Raw genomic sequence first — 23,835 nt, forward strand, 5'->3', positions numbered from 1 at the left:
GGTGGGAGAAACAGCAAATGAGGAATGTGAAACTGTTTCTGAATACCTTCGCTACAGTAAGGTAGCACTGATTAGAACAGGTCAGCACTCATTTGGGCATATGAACTTTCCAGACTAATAGCATTTGCGGCGCTAAAAGCAGTGGAGACATTTTGAGCATGCCTTCACATAACCTAATGAATACTGTGTTATGCCACTGAGTGGCTCAAGAGGGCACTAGAAGCACTAAGATGAAATAAGGTTCAGAATACTCTATTATTCTAACCAAACATGTTTCTGCCTGCTAAGTATTGAAGTATAGTCAGGTGTTACATGACAGAGAGCCATTTGTAATGAAAGGCAACACATAACCCTTGTATCTTCACATAATTTTCAGTCACCGCACAAGGGCTCAAGTCAGGAACTTGTGAAAGTGTATCATTGGATCATCTTTCACTGCAGTACAGAAAATGAAAACAGCATCTGGTGTGTCCAGAATTGTGTGTTATCTCATTATTTTTGTATGTCATTTCATTTGATATATCTGCATCATTTTACCCACGTAAATGAGGTTTGGGGTTTTTTTTTCATTCTGCTGAGAAAATCAAGTTTTATTATCAAGAAAAGTAAACCCATGAGAAGCTAGGGAAAACAACAAAGTAGTTTAAAAGAAAGCTGTACCATATATTATCCATTTGGTCTGAAAGCAGAAGATTGATGCAACTGGAGAAATTATTCAAAAAGCTTTCCTACATGGAGCACTTATACTGTTTTAATATTGTTTTGCACTATTTTGTTTTGCTGACCACTGCTGTTCCTTCCTGGCATCAACCTCTTTCTTCTTTAATAGTAGGGTGATCAAATGAAGCTGAAAACAGCAAGGGCAAAGAAGGAAGAAAATGGCACAGAAAAAGACCACACTGGTGCCATATGATTGTTTTCAAAATTAGTGCCAAAAATCATCCAAAACAGATGTTTTTCAACAAACATTAAATAAAACACAATGCAAGCTAAATAGTTTCAGTTCTTCTCTAACTGAAATAGCTTTCTGCTCTACAGTAGTCCCAGTACAAAACTAATGAAATTACCATGCAGTAAAATAGTATGCTGTTAGCAAACCAAGAAGATCAAGTGTGTGTCCTTGCAGCTGTAAAACTTGTAGGAGTTTCTCTTGTTTCATGTCCTTTTGGAGTGACTGTCACTGGTTCCATCTCACCAAGTTTAACCACATCCCTTTCTGCAATCACCATGGCATGTTTTGTTTTCCACCCTTTTTTCTTGAAGACAGCTTTTTATTAATCTCCAAAGTAATCGCCTTTAGTAACCCTCTCCAAATGCCCAAGTGGTATACTGGAGCAGCTGTCAGTAGTTCACCACTTTATTTATTTATTTTGGTGCCTGACATGTTTCCAAGGTTGTTGTTTTTTTAATTTTTGGATCTTGCACAGGTTGACAAATCCAACTATCCCAAATGCATAGTCTTGACTCTTCAACATTCTGTTTGATGTTTCCTGTCAAAGCACAGGGGGCACTATCCATGGACCTGGACAAAGCAAGGCTAGGTTAATTTGTTGCTTTGCTTCTGATTTGAAGAGAACTGTCAAATAAGAAGCAAAGCTGTGACAGGAAGCTTGTTCACAAAATTGGGGAGCAAATACATCACCTGCTTCCCAATGAGATCCTATAGGGTTTTGGTGTGTGTGGACCTCATTGTTCTATACCTTTTCCATTCTTTCCTAAGAACACTGGGAGTTTCCTAAGACTCTAGGTGTGCATGAAAATGTAAAAGCCAAAACTCAGGTTATCTTTTTGATAGCATTATTCACCGGGTTTCGAAAGGGACAAATGTCAATTACATGGCGCTCACATGATTAGTATTCTGACCCTGATGGAATTCAGTGTGGAGGTTTAAATACCAAAGCTAGAGACTGAGATGATCAGGAAACTGTAAGGTTGCAATGAAGCTCCAAGCAGGTACAAAAGGTCAGCAGCTCAGGGATTTACACAGAGTTCTAAGCAGAAATGACCTCAGCAAGTAGGTCCTAAAATGCAATATTCCTAGAAAGCAGAGTGATAGGAAAACTGCTGAACAACATATGGTCTTGGATATGATGGACTGGTGGGAATGCTTAGGGAAGCATTGTCTGAGGGGAAAACAATGAGAACTTATGTAATTATGTGTTATGTAATTTAGAACAGTTAAACAATTATATCCTATTATTTGAACTTTACCTCATTATGTATATAATGCGCTTAAAATACCTTAGTTATATTCTTCTTGTTTCTGTCAACCTGATAATAACACCATAGGAACTGAGCTTCTAAAAGGTACAGAGGACTGGTTTTAGCAGCAGCTAAACTATTTTATTGTTGAGACTGTCTTTTGATAGATGTTGTATAGTCCCAACTGTCAAGACTTTAATAATGGAACTGTGGAAGCAAAACTGTCATGCGTTTTGTTTTTGTTGTTTTTTTTTCGGGGGGGGGGCGGTCAGTCAGGAAATAGGCAGGGTAACCCACGCGTTGATCCTCCAAGGTAGCAAACATTCTGAAAAGTCCATTAATTCAAAAGACTCAAAACCATAACTGTTTAAAGTCTTCCTTTATATCCACTAGATTGTTATAGATTACAGAAACAACTCTTACTGAAATCATACACTTTTAAGACTTTCCTACCTGGTGTATCTCTTGCCATCCATTTTCATCTTTACAACCAACAGTAGCATGTTCATGAAGTAACAGCTCACAACAATATGGATCCCCTCCAACCACTGCAGTGTGGTACAGTGGTGTCAGTCCACAGCTGTCTTTATAGTTGGGAGATGCTCCAAGCTCTAATAGGGTCTGTACATAAATGTTAATGTTTGAAGAATATATGAGTATATAAGTTGATAGCAAAACAACTGTAATCTTCTCAATACATATTCATAAGATGCACACCATGCAATTATGTGTACGAGTATACTTAAGAATGAATCTCATTGAATACAGTGAACCATACTCATCATACAAGGAACTGAGATGTTTACTTGGAAGTACAGTGCCTGGCAGAATTATACACTGACTTTTCCACATTTTGTTGTGGTACAACCTGGAATTGAAAGGAAGGGTGCTCAAAGGGTGTGTGTGTGTGAATACTTCTGTAATTTAATGTATATTTAAGATTAGGCTACCAGATAGAAATAGCAAATAGCGAATAGAAACTCATTTACTTGGAGGTCAATTCCCAAGAAATCTGTAAGATTCTTTTCCAGGTAAATATATTTAAGCAATGTGAGTGAAGGTGGCATGGAAAGAATAATTCATGTATCTGTTCTTCTTTTATTACAAAAGCTAATTAATCTGTAGGGAAAGTCACATGGTAAGAGGTAATATGAAGAATGTTTCTAATGTTTTGAGGTAGATCAATAATACTGTTTAATGTTCTAGTTTCTAATAATGCAGGTTTTCAAAAGACCAGTATTTCCAGATCTATTCACACTTATATGGGCTAAATCCAGGGTCTATTTTCTATGAAAGAAAGCTTCTTCAATCAAAGAGGCTTTGCTTACAGAATGTCCCTCCACTTGATTATTTGAGATCTTCCATTCCCCACCATCTTACTGCTGACATAATTTAGCAATCTCCTGACTCTCGATTTAGCATTTTTTAAGGATATGGAGAAGCTGCTGTGAGAAGGGAACGTAGAGAAGTTCACTTACACCAACACAGTTTAATCAATGTTAATCTGGAACCACTGTCTCTGTTATAATGTGACTATGCACAACATATCAGATTTCAAATCCTGACAAGTTACAGAAGCAAATCAAATTAATGAAGAATAAACCTGAAGGACAAGGAGAAAAAAACCACTGCTAAAGATTAACAATGGTAACTCACTGATTTCCATGACATAAGTCTAATAAGCAGCTATTGTATATTCCTATTTCCTACATCATCTGTCAGTTATCAAGGCAAAGTTTCACCTCTGCTTTTATTTCTACCATAATGAATTCTTTGTCAAAAGCTAGTCTTGAAATTTAAGACACAAACCTCTGAGCATTACATTAAGAACACTGGGAGTTAACTCAAGAGTATTTTCCTTCATACACTTTTCCTCTATAAAACAACATGCAGTATCCCTCCAAAAGAATTTACCTTCAGGGTTTCTTGGTTCTTGGCTCTAGCTGCTTTGTGTAAAGCTGTCATGCCGTCTTTGGCTCTGAAATCTAAATGAGCACCTCCATTTTTCAGAGCTTTGATCACTTCAACAGTATTGCTAAGTTGGGCTGCCAAAGTTAGTGGGGTTTCTAAAGTGGATAAAAATATTAAAAATCTACAATTCATATTTAAATGGCATTTTATAACACTTTCCTCATATAAGGATTATCATTATAAACTCTCCCTTCATACAAGTTAGCATTTCTTGCTTTAATGAAATATGTTCGTAATTTCTGCATTAGCTTTTATTCATACCTCCGGTTTCTAAGTCATGATAATTAGGATCAAGTCCCCGATCCAGCATCTTTGTTAGTTTTTCAACTGAGAGGTGGTGCACATGGTCCATACATTTTCGAAAATTAGCCTGAAAAGAACATCATGCAAACTCTTATCACCATAAAATATAAATCTTGTTAAAGGGGGAAAATTCTCAGGGCAGAAATGTGCAAACATTTACAAAATTGTGCATACTGAGTATATGGTGCAGTAAAGATTTTGCACATCTTCACAAGTACCACTTACCACCCACTTACATTTGGATTGCATGATTCTCTAATGAGAATGAGAAACACACAAGATATGTTTCACACGCATGTGTATAAGTAGGCAACAGTCCCACCAGACTTTTAATATAAACATTTTTGCAAATACATGCACAAAGACTTAAAACACATTTGCCATGCCATCTTACAACAACTGAAATCAGGTTGCAATGTTTCATTAGAGTAGACGGTCTTTCAGGACATACTGTAAAGGGGAATATAGTTTGAAAATTGTGCATTTGCAATGACCTCAAAGAACATGCCTTTGGAAAAAGAATGTGGTGATGGCTATCCATTTGAATGGCTTTAAAAAGGAAATTTTTAAAAAAATCATGATGGCTAAAGATATCAATGGCTACTGATGGCCATATGCTAGTTCCAGGATAAGTGGCAGCCTTCCTCTTAATACTAGTTGCTGAGGAACAGAGGTGGCCATTGCCTTCCTGTCCTGCCTTTGGCCTTGACATGGCCATCTGATTGCCTGCTGTGAGGAACAGGATGCTGGACTAGATAGGCCTTTGGTCCAAGTCCAGCAGGGCTCTTCTTACACCCTTGATTTTAGGACTTTGGCATGGAGGGAACTATATTTATATACAGAAGGTCAAATATTGAGCTTTATGTGAAGCAGCAAACATATCTGAATATACAAATACATGTACAACTGCTTTTGCCCGAAATACACACGAGGCAAAGGAGATAACCCATGTTCAAATTTACTTGATCTAGAAATTCTATTTACACCAGCCTTCCCCAACCTTGTGCCTCCCAGACACATTTGGACTGCAACACAGAGAATTCCCAGTCAATGGTCCTGCTGGATAGGAATTCTGGAAGTTGTGGTCCAAATGCCTCTGAAAGCCACCAGGTTGGGGAAGGTATTAGGTATGTCATCTGGTTCTCTCATTTCTGTCAGAGTCCTTGGAATAGGGCAGGGTCTATAATTAATGAACTAAATAATAAGATGACAAATTAAAAGGAAAGGCATTGCTAGGAGCAAAGCATGCCTCACAAGCAAAGCTGGCAAAGTCTGAAAGAGTGTATCTGTGGCTCTTCTGTTCTCTGAGATTATTTTCAAACCCATACTTTTCTTTTGGAAGAAATATACTTACATTAGCTTGTTTGTTTTTGGTGCAAATGTATGATGCAAGCCGGATGCACAACATACTATCTATAGTGTCTATAGTGGCTGACCTGCCAGCACCTTCTCAAGTTAAGAGTACCACCCCCAATTGGGAGAATGAGTGAACATATAGCCTGTTTTCTGAGCTCTCAGCAAGTACACTTCCAGTGGAAAATGTTATCTAAATAAGGATATCATGGGGAGAAATCTGTCAGAATATTTGAGAAATCTTGAATAAATTAATTAAATAGCCTCTATCTGTTTCACTTCATATTCATTATACAGTGATACCTTGGCTCACAAACTTAATCTGTTCCAGGACTCTGGTCATGATCCAAATTGGTCGTGAGCCAAGTTAAATTTCCCCGTAAGGGTCAATGTAAATAAGGTTAATCTGTTCTGTAATTATTTTTTTAATCAGAAAAATTTAAAACAAAGTGACAAAGAACAACAAAGATCACGGCCATCTCCCTCCCCCCATGCTGAGTACAAGAGCAGCCATCTCCTCGCCCCCCTGAGATCGCGCCTGTCATCCCTGCACACGCCCATCATCCCGGTGCGCTGGAGGGGGGGAGACGGGCACGAACGCGGGCGCTCTGGGGGGAACAGGGGCGCAAGTGCGGGCTCACTGGGAGGAGATACGGACACAAGTGCAGGTGTTTTCGGGGGGGAGACAGGCGCGATAGTGCTGGTGGGGGAGATGGCCAAAATCGCGGTTGCGCTCCTACAGGAAAGACAGATACAATCACGGGTGCGCTCCTTCAGGAAAGACAGGCGTGATCTGGGCCATCTCCTCCCCACCCCCAGCATGATCGCAGCCATCTCCCCATTCGAAGGAGGGGGGGAGATGGCCATGATCGCACTCACTACCCAATGCAGAGTTCGCGACCTAAGTCAATTTTTTAATGAAATTTTTGTTTGCGACCTGATTTGGTCGTGAACTGAGGCATTCATGAGCCGAGGTACCACTGTATTAATAAATAAATGCACACAGATTTTAGCAATACTCAGTTCGCAATCTGTGTTGCATTTTATTTAACTTGCTATTCAAATCAAAAGATTTTAATTAGAAGTCAATGAAATATACCCAAGACTGCACTGCAATTGGACATACCTTGGTATGGAGCTTAGCTAGATGCTTTTCATCAAGATTCATTTGTCTGTATACTCTCTTCTTATACCGAAACTGAAAAGGTGAGATTTTTCAAATGTTACATCTTATTTCAGAAATAGGTTGGAGAAAAAAAAATAGTTACAGTAACTATTTTCAAAAGAACTAAATCATAATACACTAATCATCAACCATGCCTCTAGGATTTATCAGAGTTGTAATCCAAACCTTGTAATCCAAACCTTCCAAAGGGCTCTACTTTGCCTAGTCCTGCATGTTGAAGTAAAGAGATTGGAGCTCCTAGCCAATTTTGAGTTCCAGCTCTAACCTGATGACAGCAATCCATCTTGATCTGATCAGAAATCAGTGTAAGAAAGAATATGCAGCTGCAGAATAAACTTGTATCTGCTCAGAAGGGGCAACAGCTCTGGCTACTTCAGCAAAGATTAATGATAAGGGAGAGCTGCAAGTTTTTTTCATGCTATACTCCCAGAGCATATATATTTTTAAATATACCTGCACTAGTCTTTTGGAGTGCAGTACATCAGCTGCCATAATTATCTGAAATCTCAAAACAGTATAGCTCTACATTCTTATCTCACTCTTTAAAATAATCTTATTTTTCTTTAAAGAATTCCTCATTAAAATTCTTCTGCAGTTGCTGCATACAGTCTCCTTCTGCAGTAATTTCCCCTAAACCAGTAATTATACATTGTGACCCAAGACAAAAATAGACATCTGTTTACTAGATGGGATTCAAAAGATGGAATGTACTGATCAGGAAAAAAGACTAGGGTTCAATAAATTGGATGAGCAATATCCTTTTAATTGTAAAGCTATGTACTTGAATATGGAAGGAGACACGAGAAAATCTCCACTGCAGTTTCCACCTTTTCTGTTTAGATGGGGAAGTCCTCCTCCACCATTTCCTTTCTTTCCCAATCTCTCCCCAAGAAGTTCTACCTTCACCTACTGTTTGCCAAGAGGAACACAACCACACGGCAGATCTATTAAGGATGAGTAATGAGCAACTAAACAGTCCAGGCATTTTTCTCTACATTTGAGATTACGCCTGGAAAGGCCATAGTACTACAATGAGCTAAATCCCAAAACTGTCTCAAATAATAAATCTGAGGTACCTATTAGAATGACGGTAATAAAGAAACACATGTCGGTAATAAAGAAACACTTCTGAATTGCAGGGTGCATGTGTTTATCTGTTTCTTCTTTGGTCTAAACCAGCAAAACTAAGAACCAATAAGCTTAAGCTAAGTTGGTGCAATACAAGAAGTGCACTGTCCCAAAAAACCTTACAATATTTACTCTTTTTTCATTTTCTCCTTCATGTTGTGACTGTAGTTCCCTACCCTGTCTCTCACAGTCATCAGGAATTATAACCTTGGTAAGATGTATGTCCTACAGCCCCATGGGAGAGAATTGTGAACTCAACAGCTGCATTGGGCATGTCAATAAGCCACAGTAGGTTGGTTATTCTGCAAATAACCCATGGTGCACCCAACAGTCAACTGTGACTTATTTGTTTTCATTTATCTAAAGTAAAAATTAGTAGGGTTTTACACAATATCCCTTTAGCAAAAATTCATCTTTGTGCTATCGATTGAGTTTTTGAAAGGTGGTATCTCACATATTCAAAGAACTTCTAATAAAATTACACATTCATGTATAAAAAGACATTTGTTTTCACACTTCTAGTTCCTGCAGGTCAATTAAGGTAATGCAATAAGTTTACCATCATACTCAAAGAAGAAGAATAGAATTGAAATGTGTACTAGAACTCCCCACCCACACCTTGCTATGTAAATGTCAATCATATAAGCCACTGCATATGAATATTTCTTGTAATTCATAGGAGCTCCACTTTTTCTCAGACAAAATTTTGCCAGATCCTCTTTTCCTAACTTAGAGCACAAAAAGACCTTGTAACTTGCTACATACAAAGTATTTCTTCATCAGCTGTTAACTACATTATACAATTTTCTTGGATGCTGCTAGTCTCCAGATATTTAAACAAGATTGCTCATTAAATTACCTCTAAGGATGGAACACCTTTATTGACAGGTTGTGGATATTCCAAAAGAAGTCGTTCCTCATCCAAAAATTTTCCATCTTTTCCATTGTTTGCAGGCTGGAACAACCCATAATTGAGAACATCTTTCAAACTTTGATTCAATGTACAAAGAATTCGCTGTTTTGCTACCCACACTGAAGCTTCAGGATTAAATCTAATACATTTCTGTAAAACAATACATGCAGAGAGACAAAAAAGGTAAGATGATCAGTACACATAAGCAATAATAATCCATATAGATACTATCAGCATTTCTACACCAGAAGAGTAGCTATTTTGATTATTTAATACAACTCCTGTTGCATTATATTAAACAGATAATTTTGCTTATTGCTTTAAGATAAATATTTCATAATATCTATCCTTCTTTTTATAACCATTCTGTATCTATACTTTCTAACCCAGTATATATTAGATATATCATTAAAGACACTGCAAACCCTCTAGACTGCAAATATACTTGTGAGGATACTTGTAAAGTCTGGAACAAGTTAAACTGATGATGCGCATAACCCAATTAGAACTTTTATACGTATCACAAGTTAGTGAAAGTATTATCCATCTTATGTACAAAATTTAGCAACATAAGCAACTTTTCAAAGAATACCATAGAAGGAGTATTATTAGTATGAAGTAATATTGTCTCAGCTATTTAACACTAGGATAGTGGTGAACTGGACAATCCTGCAACCTCATTGTAATTGCTATATTATCATTAAGTCTATGAAGATTGATAACAGCAATCTTGGATCAGCAATTAAGGATTGCATTAAAAGAGTACTTAACACATATACAGAATCTACATGCATACAGTGTGTATGTGAATAGATTCTGAGATATAAAAAATACAAAATGAATACAAAAAGACAAAAAGACAAAATGAACGAGAAATAAACATTTAGGAATATCAAATTGCTGAAGGAAGATGGAAGGAAAAATGTTATTAGATTCTACATAATAATGTTACTTACTGCCATGATTTCTTTAGTAAAATCAAATGGGAAATTTATCCTGGCATTTCACGGAAGCTACATATATAAAACAACTAAGGGCATAATCCTATGGCCTCCTGCAACTGTTGGGAGCCATAAGATTATATACATTCCCAGTTCCCCACCATCTCAGAGACAGAACTCCAAAGGATGTGTCTGCACATCCCTGAAAGGTCACAAATATGCCTCTGAAGGAAAAGAGATATTCTGGGGAACAAGGAGCAGGAAAGGCTGGGGCTAAGGACTTACACCATTTCTTATCAGCACCTCAGCCTCTTCCTTTTCCCCAGTATTTTATCAAGGTGGCCACAAACAGTTCTCTAGAGGAAAAAATCAGCTGTGGCCAAGATTGCTGCAGCATCTCAATCAGGGCATGGGATACATGCAAGCCTCTGAGTTACACGCACAGCAGGCAATGATTAGACTGCACACTCAGGTGTTCCTTTCATAAAGAAAAATAAGGTTTTTTTAAGATCGAGCAAAATCATTAGCCACCCATGGCAATTGAGAGAAATATTTACAACTAAGTTTTCAAATTATACACACAGAGGCTTCAATATGCTAAAAATAAAAAGCAAAGCAAGCCTTGCACAAGTTGCCATATATATAATCTAATTGTGCAGAAAATCTGTAGAAGGGACTTCACTTGCAATTTAAAAAATGAGGTTTGTGGGGCATTATTTAGAATAATACAAGAGTAGAGTTGGAAGGGGTCATGAAGGCCATTGGGTCCAACCCCCTGCTGTTGCAGGACACCATGTTATACCATCCCACTCAGATGGCTGTCTATTTTCTTTTTGAATGTTACTAGTGTGGGAGAGCCCACCACCTCTTCAGGCAGCTGATTCCACTGTCGTATTGCTCTGACAGTGAGGAAGCTTTTGCTGAATCTGGGCTGTTGCAACTTAAATTGAGTATTCCGTGTCCTACACTCTGGTATCAGTGAGAAGAGATCTTGACCTTCCTCTTTGTGACAGCCTTTGAGTGATACCATGCCCCCCCCCGTCTTCTCTTCTCAGTCTTGATCTTCCCCACAAAAGCTGCTTGCCTGCTTCCCCTTACAAAAGCCAAAAACATGTAGGAGAGGAACATTTTGTCAATTCCTAGCCTATGTGAAATTATTTTCAACCTTCTTCAAATATAATTTTCATCTTGGCATGCATACTGAACAGCGCTATTAACCCTCAGGAAGACAGTCCATTTAATATAGTGTTATATGAATATATTTGCTAGCATTGACATTGAAGTTAGATGTGTCTAAATTAGACCTCCGACCCACAGAGAGGACAGGTTGTTTTATTCAGTGAATGAAGTATTATTACTGTCTGCAAGGCTAAAGACAAGTATCCAAGGGCAAAATCCCAGTGTCAGCAGACATGTCAGTAGAGCTGAACACTTTTTTCAGTATGTTGGACACTTAATCTTTAAAATTGGTGTACAAAAAGTGAGTGACCTGACTTTTTCTCTTGCTTGAAGAACCACTATGGCAGAAAAAGTGTGTGGCCACTAAATTCCAGTATGATAGTTGCTCAGTAATAGCCATTGTGATTTAAGGAACAAAGAGAGTTGAAAACATACTGTACAGAAATTAGACAGTGTTTTAAATGATTAATCATATTGAAATCCAGTACCTACTTACCTGATAGTGTGTCCCACTGAACTCAATGTGCCTTACTTCTGAGTAGACATATGAGATTGTGTTATAAGTGCAACTCATTAAACTGTGCTTGAGTTGTAAGAAATTGGGAAATTAAAAGAGTAGACAGGCATCGACATTTCTAAAATATGGCACACGTTGAATCCTGAAGATTTGTAGACTGATGGAGAAAGGCATATTGCATTATTAAACTATTGTCGGTATATAATCCCTAATGACTATGAGGAAATACACACAGACTTTGTCTCTAAGATGTGTCAAAATCAGAGTCTCAGACAGGAAAGTTTCGAGGAGACCCAGGAAGCACCACAACAATGATCTGATGACATAGCCAGGTTGTGATGGTCACCAACTTCACTCCAGAGCAGTACATTAACTCTCCCTCAAATCCTTCCACAGCTTCTACCATAAAGGGAACCTGACAGAGCCTCTTAGCAAGCACCGATTGCAGCATGACAACCAATTTCCTGGCTGTACAGAAGTAGACAAGTATTTGGGTCTTGAAATGCCTGGCTGTCAGGATGAAAATTTATTTTTCAGTGGCAGGCTAAAATTGCATCTGGAATGCACAATGCAGTTGTGGATTCTGTGATCAGTCTGTGATCAGTCTGTAATTAGAAACACTGGAAATATTATTCAGCTCTTGGTATCTTTGACAGTCACTGCTAGGATCAATCCAGCAGCCCTGTGGATCTTGCAGTCTTTTCTGTCTCCCAATGAGACCAGTGGTCAGAAGACAAATTACAGGCAGATTCTACTGAGGAATTCACATCACAGTCAATTACACTAGCTAGGGTGGACATTTATGTACTTGAAGGAGGAAATGTAGCACCAAAGCAGAAGACAAATGTGGACAGCTTAAAATTTGCATACACTAATGTTATATGCATAGATGCAAACTTAATTTAAGTAGAAAACATCTCACCATAGTAGAGTAGGTAGGCCAGGTGGTGAAATGTGTGCCTGTTCAATCTGCTGTCTGGGTGTAAATTGTTCATAGGCAACTTCAAGGCACTGCTTTCCCTTTTCATAGATCTTTATCCTTATACTGGACTGCACTTTGAGTAGAGAACAATTTCAAGTAGAGGATTACCTTCTATAAAGTACAGCACTCTGGCCTTGATAAATCAGACAGGAGCAGTGTGGTCTCATTGGCTGATAGAATGAGCTCAGAACTGCTGCATATAGTTTATTAAAATATTAATATACCACCTTTCAGAGTCCAGGTATTCACAGTGGTTAGCACATGACACTAAACCATCCTGTAACTACATCACTGAAAAACCCACCATGCAACCAACTGGCAACTGGGTTCACCATGGCTTGTTCTCCCTCTCGTCCTCCTTTCAGTATCCATCGACCTTTCCCCATGCAAATCACTACCCCTTTTCATTCACTACTGGCATTATGGAACTTCAAAAAGGCACAAGTGGGATCTTTGGAATTCAAACAGTTAAGATCTAATGCTTCTGATGCTTGCCAGAACAACCTTACTTTTCTCACTTGCCCGATTATTCATAACATGTTGAGCTAAGTACCAGGCAGAACAAACAAATTCAACATCATCTTCAGCTGGATGTCCACAGTCTTCCCAACATTTCTCCGTAGTTTACTGCTGTTCCTAGTTGAGGTATAAGCCCAAAAATAGCTGGCAGATGGTCATGAATCCAACTAGGAAGAAGGAATACTGCTGGCACCCCTTCCCCGATTTCTAGCTGTGTAAAGGGGACTGTGTAAATGGCATTTCTTATTAAGTGAAATGCCAGAAAGATGCTTACAAAGTAGTTATCCAATTGGCCTCTTCTCTCTATCTATATCACAAATGTATTCAGAGCAGAAAGAAAATGCTAGATGGTACTTCCTACAGGCATTAGTAACCAAGCTATCCATTCCCTGGCTCAAGCAGGTATCATAGATATCTCCTTTATCTCTGAGGACACATGAAACTCCTGGGGCTTCTCTGCCTGAAAGGTTTAACCCACTCCTGTACAGAGTCTTCTTCTTCCACTTTTGTTTTGATGGATACATGCATCCTCTACATGTACTAACAAGCCATGGATAATTAACCATGAACAACCCATGAAATGAAAAGAGCTCATTTTTGTTGTTGTTGCTAGGAACTGTGGATTGTTCATCATAATTTGTTGGTGCAGCTGGGTGGAGACCACATGATAACCCACATTTCAACAACAACTCATGGTTTAACAACAACCCATACTCAACCTATGCATAACCCTTGATTGTGAGCTATCGTGTGGTCTGAATCCATGTAACTGTCAAACCAGATGCAACAGCAGCAATAAAAAGTTTATTGTTGTGGCTATCTCATTCACACATTAGACATGAACAAGTCTCATATGTTTACATTAAATGAATGCACAGATGGATGCTCTGTGTCTCTACTATACTTTTGTACACATTATCTACTGGGAGAAAAGTGTTGAGGCAACAGAATATTAATAAGTAAGGAGGTGGAATATCCTAGCTCATGCATGCTGTTCATGTAAACCAGTGACTCCCAACCTGGGGTACGTGTATCCCCAAGGGAACGAATGAGGACATTTAGGGATACAGAAACAAATTGAGTAACAGCACTAATTTTGCTAATATGAAAGATGCAATTTATGGAAATGAGCTGCCAAGGGCTATGCAAGTGAAAAAAAGTTGGGAACCAGTATGTAAACTAACCTCAAACTTGATGTATACTAACCCGTGTTGGTAATTTTAATCAAAAGAAAAAGAAAATACAGCCACATATAATGTAACTAGTAGTGGATCAGCAAAGGAGCATCATGATGAATGTATAACTTCTGCAAAAAATGTGCAAATTGCAAATATGGACGATTGGGAATCTGCTATCCGAGGATTAATCATGTTATCAGACAGTTCACATATCCAAGTAAAGGCAATCATTAACTCCTGGCAAATGTTAAAACCTAAAATCATTAATGTGGACATAAAAATTTGAGTAATGTCCTCAGTAATGAGAGTACAACTCAGCCAAACTTAAGTGTTTTGGCATATAATTGATTTTGATTTAAGATTTAAGCACATACACTCTCAATGAAACAAGTGACACCAAAAATGTCTGAAACATCCTTAATTTCTTACCAACTGTTTTTCGGAATCTAGCCTCAAGTTGCTAATTATGCCTGTACTGAACTAAGTTCTTGAGTGCTTAGGTCACTAACTTCATAAAAGCATTTTCTTGACTATTTTCTGATACATGCAAGAATTTTTTTAAACACTCAGAAATCTAGTTATGCAGCATTATCGGCAACTGAAAAAGAGTTAAAGTACATTATTGAAATAGTTGGTGAAGTAATATACAGACAGTCCCTGGGTTATGAAAGTCCGAGTTAGGAACAACTCATACTTATGAAACGAACTGCCCTGCTTTCGAGATCTCCATCTCTACCCTTATATTTCTCTCTGTTTTTGGTGATGCTTTGGAGGCCTTTCTTCTTTCCTCTTCCAACAATGGTAATGACAATTTCCTGCAGTAGGCCTTTAATTCGAATTTTTAAATTGATAGTGTGTCCAAAATTATTTCCATTCCCTTTAGCAACCATGTATGCTTCTGCAATTCTATATTTCAAAATGTTACATTCATGCCTTTATTGTGACAAACCCTTGCAAGATATCAACATATTTTTACTGACCACTTCAGCTCAGCAAACTGAATGTACTTGGTCAATAATTTTTTAAAAGGAGCTCTGCTTACCGTTTGCTGTAGGTCAGGTATTATAATTCGTATCACTAATATATTATTCTGGGTGTCCTCCATTCTGCTGCTTGGTTTCTCTGCTGTTGCTCTGATAGTATCATAAATGGTTTCTTCTTTGGAGCTGTCTGATTCGGATTCCACTGAATAATCTGAAAAACTCTGAGCCATCTCATCTTCACTTGATGTTGGACTCCGAGGCATGTTCAGTAACTCTTACTGCATTTGGCTAAAAATGCAAACGATCAGACAAAAACCAATTACACATAGGTTAGCAGAAGGGGAAGATTGCTTGCTCGCTCGCTCGCTCGCTCGCTCGCTCTCTCGCTCTCTCTCTCTCTCAGCACCAATCTTTTCCATGTGATTTTTATCAGATAAAGCAGTGTTAGTGAGATACAAAAATTGTAGAAAAACTACTATTTGCAGTTTAATAAAATATGGTAGATCGTTATTCACATGTCTTCAAAAGTGGACATTTGCATATAAGCAGTAGGATTACCAAGCTTCTTTCTGGTAGACTATGTTAGAAATTAGATTTGGGAGTATCACATACCATAGAAAAATGTAATAATAATTGGAAGCAGTTATCAAGCTCCTATGTATTATTTAACGGGAACGTTGTTACAATAAGGATATATATAAATAATGCTATATTCGTCCTTTATAAAAAGCTAACTATGAAAATCCATACATGTTAGTGCAAGGAATTCAAAAACAGATAATATATTCAAATATTTCAAACTTGGAAAAAGCATAGGATTTGTTCAAACAGTAGACAACAGAAGCCGATATTCATAGGAACATATAGGAAATTGTCTTATACTGTCAGTCCATTAGTCCATCTAGTCCAGTACTGCTGATACTGAACAGCAGTGGCTCTCCAGGATCCACCAGCTGGAATTTTTCCAGCCCCATCTGCAGATGCTGCAGATGGAACCTGCTATCTTCTGCGTGCAAATCTCTGCTCTGTCGCTAAGCCACAGCCCTTCAACCCTCATTTCTCTTATGACTCCATTGTACTGTCTTAGGCAAGTGGTAGTGGAACCCCTTTCAGACATTCTTTGGAAGGAGGGCATTCAGAAGAAGCAGGATCCTGACTGCAAACGCATGCAGACCTCCATGCATTTATGCTTAAGGTCTCCACAGCCAGTATGCTTGAGCATATGTTCATATGCAGATATTCAAAATAAACACAGAATTGTCAAGCCTAAAGACTGCCGCCAGGGCTCTCCTCCCCTCTGCACATGTGTTCACTGAATGTCTGAAAGAAGCAAGCATCTCCAACTCTTTTCTCTATTTCTAAAGTGTGAATAACTTTGTAAGGCTGTTGTAAAATTAAATTTATTGTAGCAACTGCTCTGCATGTATTTTGCTGATATTTTAAAGTGACCTTATCCATAATAGCAGTTTTACATGTCCAAGCAATGATTTTGTGTATGCTGTTATCACATGGAAGCATCTTCTCCATACTCTTCACTGATGCTGAAAAGTTATTTTACTTATGCTGAAAACCATTAAATAATAAATGCTAAAATATTGTTTTGAGATGCCTTTTTTGAGCAAAAGCCAATTTACAATGACTTTATTTTAAGCAGAATAATCCTTGAGGGAGTATTTCACTTGCTTATGCTTCACTGAGTGTGGATTAACGCATCTCTCTATAGTACCTTAAGTTAATAAAAAGCATAAACACTGCATTGGCTTCCTGTCCTCCCACTGATTCCAGCTTCACAAATGATGCCAACTCCTGTTGGTCAATATGCACAAAATAAATTCCAAAATTGCTGGGGGGGTGATTCACATAATATTTTGAATAGCAACCCCTTTTCCCTCCCTAGAAAGAACCCTTAGAGATTATTTTAAAAGAAGCTAAGTAAACTGTGAGATGAAGTTTTGAAAAGCAGCACTGAACTGTGCAATATTCCTGTTTTGATGTATAAATTAATTGTGGAAGGAAGCACTTCTTTGACTCCCTGGGAATCAAGCAAACAAGTTATTTTTTAAGTTTTGTATGTGTATGTCCCATTTTTTCCAATTTTCATAAGCATTAATAGTATTATATATTCATCTATAATAATATGCATAACATGGAGAAAATGAATAGGAGGTCACTTTCTCGCTCTCTCAATACAATAGAACCTGGGATCATCCAGTGAAGCTGCTAAATGAGAATCGGGACAGACAAAAGGCAGTACTTCTTCTGCCTCAAGGGATTCAAGATGTGGTGTGATCAGTAACTAAGACGGCTTTGAAAGATTCAAGCAACTGATGGAGGAAAGAGTTATCCATGTCTCTCTAACAAGGTCAAGCAAAGCTGGAGATCAGCCAAGATAACCCAATGGAATGAAAAGACAAGCTTTCAGGCTAATAAAACATCCTATATAGTGGGTGGCCAAACCAAGGCTCAGAAGCCTCTTGCCATTCACCACCTGCAGTGCTCATGGGCACTCGCTTGCTGCCAGCCACTGCCACTGCTGCTCACAGACATCAACTTGCAGCACTCCAACACCTGGTATTTACCATATGTGGCTTTTCATCTGAGCAAGTCCTGCCACCCCTGCTATGTAGCTTCATTCCTTAGACTATCCCAGCCTATTTTGCTCCGTGACAGTATAAATAAGCCTTCTCCATGGCCCATTTATATTGTACAAGTTTGAAACACATTGTGCTACTCCAAGGAATGACGCTTTGCTCAGAAGCCTGAGATGTTGTCACTTCATTTCATTTTATGGTATATCAATTGACAAAGAGCAGCGGCACGAGTAGGACATTGCCTTCATGTCCTATTTGTGAACTTCCTAAAGCAACATCTTTTTTCCTGCTGTGGGAAATATGGTTAGGGTTCAATCAGATAGGGTTTTATCTTGATCCAGGACTCTTCTAAAGTTATCTGAAGTGACTTAGACTGACGATGCATAAAAAGAGAAGTGGCTATATAAGAACTCCCTACAAGTTGCTAAAGGCTAAATAGCACGCACTTACTGTGGTACTTTGAACTTGAACCAGTGGTAAGCTCACAAACTTAATCCATTCCACGACTCTGGTTGTGACCCAAATTGGTTGTGACCCAAGTCAAATTTCCCCATAAGGTTCAATGTAAATAAGGTTAATCCGTTCTGGCCCCTCCTAATGTGGTTGTGAGCCAATTTTTGGTCGCGAGCCAAGTCAAATTTCCCCATAAGGTTCAATGTAAATAAGGTTAATCCGTTCTGTAACTGTTTTTTATCCGAAAAAATTGAAACAAAGTGACAAAGAACAACAAAGTAACAAAGTACAGTACAGTACAGTTGAAAACACTAACCTAGGTTTGGGGGGGGACGTTATTGTTTTGAGTGAGAGTCCCCCTCCATAAGGACACAGGGGAGATCTCTTTCAGGGGTTTCCTCTCTTCATTGTCTCTTAGCTGCAGGGTCAATTTTGGTGAAAAATCTGTCTATAGTCACTTGTTTTTTCCTGCACTGCATGACCCCCCGGAAATGAGAGACCACGTTATCGTTCATCAGATTCAACACTCGGTTTGTTTACAGTTATGTTGGGGCGGTGCTTCTCAAAGAAATCCTGACATAGGCACACTCCTGCAGGAAAGACGGGAGCAATCTTGGCCATCCCCCCCCCCCAGCAACCAGCATAATTGCAGCCATCTCCCCACCCCACCCCGAGTGAGGAGATGGCAACGATTGCAGTTGGACCTCTCTGGGGAGCGCATTCCATAGGTTGGGCACCACCGCAGAGAAAGCCCTCCTCCAGGTACTCACCCTCCTAATAGGGCTCCCAGAGAAGGGCCTCTGCCGCCGATCTCAAGGGGTGGGAGGGCACGTATGGACCTAAGCGCTCCTTTAGTTAACCAGGTCCCAAGCCATTAAGGGCTTTATAGGTGATAACCAACACCTTGGATTGGGCCTGGACTTCAGTGGGGAGCCAGTGAAGCTGACAGAGGACTGGAGTCATGTGAGCACAATGCCCAGTCCCCATCAGCAGCCTGGCAGCTCTATTTTGTACCAACTGAAGTATCCGGACCATCTTCAAGGGCAGCCCCATGTAGAGCGCGTTACAGAAGTCTAGTCAGGAAGTTACCAATGCATGTGTCACTGTTGCCAGGCAGGGACACAGCTGGAGAATCAGCTGAAGCTGAAAGAAGGCGCTCCTCACCACCACTGTTACCTGAGCTTCAAGCGAAAGCTCTGGATCGAGGAGCATTCCCAAGCATTCCCCTAAGAGGGAGTGCAACCCCATTCAGGAAAAGGTCCAGGTCCCTTTCCCCAAAGCCTGACCCGCCTACCAACAAGACCTCCGTCTTGTCTGGATTGAGCTTCAGTTTATTGGCCCTCATCCAGCCCATTACCTCGGCCAGGCACCGGTTCAGCACAGCCACTGCCTCACCTGGATTGGTTGAATAAGAGAGGTAAAGCTGGGTATCATCAGCGTACTGATGATTCCATAGCCCACACCTCCTAATGACCTGTCCCAGCGGTTTCATGTAGATATTCAATAGCAAGGGGGACAAAATGGACCCCTGCGGTACTCCATGGCATAGCTGCCATGGTGCAGAGACACAGTCCCCCAGCACCACCTTCTGGAATCGGCCATTGAGACAGGAGCGGAACCACTGCAAAGCAGTGTCTCCAACCCCCAATCCCGCTAGCCTATCCAGAAGGACACCATGGTCGATGGTATCGAAAGCCGCTGAGAGGTCCAGGAGGACCAACAGGGATGCACTTCCCCTGTCTCTTTCCCTGCACAGGCCATCATACAGGGCAACCAAAGCAGATTCAGTACTGTACTCGGGTCTGAAGCCGGACTGAAATGGGTCCAGATAATCAGTTTCATCCAAGAGTGCTTGGAGTTGTCCCACCACCACCTACTCCAACACCTTGCCCAAAAACGGGATGTTGGCCACCAGTCTATAATTGGTGGCCATCTCTGGATCCAGGGATGCCTTCTTTAGGACTGGTCGGACTACTGCCTCCTTTAAAGGGGCAGGTACCCAGCCATCCCTCAGAGAGGCATTGACAGCCTCCAGGATCCAGGTCCCTATCCCGCACTTGGCATTGTTAAGTAGCCAAGAAGGGCAAGGGTCCAATAGGCAGGTGGTAGGACGTACTTGTCCAAAAGGCTATGTGGATTATGCATCTTCACGGGGCAACCCAACCATTAGTCACCACATACGAAGAGCACAATCTCACCTACAGCTTGCTTTGCTTTTTTAATTAAATGCTTATATTTCCCTGCCAGTATAATTCAGAGTTCCATAAGCTGACCTTTTTCCACTACCATCTGCTTTCTTAAACCCTCCTGGTAGCTTGGTATAAGATGCATAGATGTGAGATGGGCACCACCACTAGAGACAAAATCCATTATTAAAGGGCATTTTGTGCATAAAATAAAACTACTATTTACTTTAGCGTCTTCAGACAATGCTTACTGCCACTTCTTAAGGACTGAAGATACTGTGGCAAATAGAAGCTTCTCAGAGCCAGTCCTATGCATACTGAGACGATATGGCTAGCTGGTACATAGTGTGAATCGTAGGACTTTTCCTATCTAAGTATGCATTCATTCATTCATTCATTCATTCATTCCTATATCATTTAAATATCAAGCTTTACAATAAAACAATGTAAAGCTATTGTGCTTAAATTATTTTTTACCTTGGGTCAAACACCCTAAACTTTCACTTCAGCCAAATAAACCTGCAACCATATCCAGTTCTTGGATAAAGTCTTCCTCTGACTCCCAATGCTTCTCCTTTTGTATTTATGGGCATTTGGACCTTTCAACTGGTGTGTAATGCCTGCTCTCATAACCTTCTTCTGGCAAGATCGTAGGGCAACCTCCTTGCTGCTTGCTTCTCCTCTTCTTTGCCAACATTGCATAGTTATCACACAGAGAAGAAACAGCTGAATGTTCAGGCCTCCGCCAGTCACTTCCACTGAGCTTTTTCTTAGTACATCTTTTACGAGCACATACCATACACCAACCACTAACTGTCTGTCCTATCATTCCTAACTGCTCTCTTCCACCTAGCCACAACATGCAATATCAGGAGCAGGGGTACAGGGTGCAGTCCCCTCTCCTCTGTCATGTTCAGAGGTAAATACTTAAAAGGAATAGAAGATTCAATCATTGGGAAAGAGACTGGAAAATAAGAGAAGACACTTCCAAGTGTGTGTTTTTTGTAGCACACCACGTTTTGAAGTAGAAACTTTGAAAAATAAGTTACAAACAGCAAACAATGGAGAACAATGAACAGTGAACCCCAAACTACCACTGTGCCAGAAGGAGAGGGAAAATAATAACTTAAAGCAACAGGGGGAAAATGTAGCTGCTGAATTGCTCAAGTCTGCACTATTTTTGGTCAAAAGGATCACACAAACTCTTATTCTTACCAATCATATACAATTCTTTGCATACCCTCTACTGCAGAAGAAATGTTTTAACCTGAGGGCCACATCTGTCTGGGAGCTGTCAGGGGCTGCATACCTGCGCTAGGCAGAATGGAAATAAAAACAGTGGCATGGCACAAGTATGGCACTCCAAGGCCTAGAAGGCTCCCAGGCAACACCCTAATTCTGGGCTTAAGAAGGTGGCAGCTGGCTGCCACACAAGCAAAGCACAGCAGCAGCCAGCCAGACAAGCTACACTGGTAGGCCTTTTTTGAAGACCCTTCCTTTTTACTTATATTGGTAGCAACTATCTGAACAAATCACACTGCCTTTGGGAAGTATAACCAGTGAAGTCACAGGTGTGCTCTTTTACTTCTTCTGTGCTTTCACTCACTGAGATCATCCAAAAGCAGCATTTGATTGGTTCAGAGCGCTGGTAGTCAAGCAAGGAAAAAGCAACATACTTTTAATTTTAATTTTTATAGATAAGGGGGGGACTAAAGAAAAAGTAACATGAAAAAAAAGATAAGTGACCCTACACAAAAATCACATAAACGAGGGAAATTTCACAAAATGTCATAATTATTTCTATCAATTTTATAACTACAATTTTGACACAGTAATAATTATTACCAAAAAAGCTTTAACATGGGTATAAGTAAATAATAATCACCACTGCTACCATCAAGCTGCTGTTCTTTTTAAAAGTCAGGCTGGAAGGTTAGTCAGTGGGGGTCATCAGTCAGGAAAGGTACTTGTCTGGGGCCCCTCCAGCCAACTGTGCTCCTGGATAAACACAAGCTGAGCCACATGTAAAATGCACAGGACATTGTCACAGAGACAACCACACACACCTGTCTCTCACTCACACTTACAATACCTCCATTGAGAAGGTATGGGCAGAGGGTTGGAGCAGCCAGGCTGAAGGGAAGATGATATACAAGGTCTTTGGTAATCCGAATAAAATTTGGTAAACTCACTTTATTTAGAACTAGTGAAATAGTCTTATTTCATAGACGTGTTCCTTTGCCTCCGTACCCATCCCATGAATTTTTTCCCTTGTTACCTAGGGAAAGCACATTATATTTCAAGTCTGTGATCTTAATATCTGTCTATACTTGAATATATGAATATCAAATAGCCTTTAGTATACTGGAAGGGAAAAGACATTTCTAACACAAAAGGACTAACAAAAGCTTTCAGAAAGTATTCTGCTCAAGTCCAGCTTCCCTGTGTGAAAGTGACATTCTTTATGATAACTACAGTCAAATCTTTACTTTCGTGGATTTGATTATTCATGAGTTCATCATCAATAATTAAATGGGATTTTTTTTCCTGAAATCTTGCAGCCTACTGTGGAAAATTGTCATCACCATAGAGAAAGAGGAAGCAAAAGGGGAGAGAGGATGGACTCCAAAGAATGTCTTCTGGCCCCACTCATCCGGAAAGGAAAATCTCTCCAGCAGTTCCTTGGTGCAAAAAGGCAGCGCTGGTGAGTAAAAGGGAGGGTGGGGACTAAAAGCATAAGCATGTAATAAATTAAGAAGGGGAGCCCAACTGTATCAGACCAAGATCTGAAAGAGAGAGGGAGATGCAATCCAGTCCACATGCAGTCAACAGCATTAAGAGTTAAGTTTTCAGGGGAGGGGGCTAGAAATATTGGTGCTGTTTCCACTTTTACAGAGGTCCTGCCCCCCTAAGCACCATGAATGTGGAAGGCTGGCTGTACTTTGTTTTACACATTTTTGAGAGAGAAGTATTTGTGGAGGTCCTTGCTCAGCCACATTGGCTTCCTATTCTAGTCTGAGCCCAATTCAAGCAGTTGTCTTTGTCATATTAAGCCCTAAATAGCTTGGGACCAGATACCTGAAGGAGCATTTCTCTCCATCTCTACCTTCTCTCCATTCTCTCAGTTCTCTCCATCCCACTTGGATCTTTCTCTCATTGGGGGGTCCTCCTCCAAATACCACCCCCCCCATGAGATCAAGGGGGAAATGGTTAGGCAGAGGAATTTTTTCTAGAGGCGCCAAGACCCTAG

General features: G+C 39.9%; 1 protein-coding gene across 1 annotated transcript in view; it reads right to left on the bottom strand.

The window, feature by feature from the left end:
* Positions 1–22,863, bottom strand: part of LOC123026260 (SH3 and multiple ankyrin repeat domains protein 3-like) — a 111,363-nt gene extending 88,500 nt beyond the window's left edge. Inside the window, exons 1-7 of the mRNA XM_044435670.1 lie at positions 22,778–22,863; positions 15,415–15,643; positions 9,003–9,206; positions 6,956–7,027; positions 4,435–4,543; positions 4,117–4,268; positions 2,656–2,823 (exon numbers count right to left, since the gene is read on the bottom strand). Of these exons, the coding sequence (XP_044291605.1) occupies positions 2,656–2,823; positions 4,117–4,268; positions 4,435–4,543; positions 6,956–7,027; positions 9,003–9,206; positions 15,415–15,618 (909 nt within the window). The 5' untranslated portion in view covers positions 15,619–15,643; positions 22,778–22,863. The remainder of the gene's footprint in view (positions 1–2,655; positions 2,824–4,116; positions 4,269–4,434; positions 4,544–6,955; positions 7,028–9,002; positions 9,207–15,414; positions 15,644–22,777) is intronic.
* Positions 22,864–23,835: the final 972 nt, after the last annotated feature.

Source organism: Varanus komodoensis, unplaced genomic scaffold (genome assembly GCF_004798865.1).
Source record: "Varanus komodoensis strain SLA01 unplaced genomic scaffold, ASM479886v1 scaffold3, whole genome shotgun sequence".
NCBI classification, from domain to species: domain Eukaryota; kingdom Metazoa; phylum Chordata; class Lepidosauria; order Squamata; family Varanidae; genus Varanus; species Varanus komodoensis.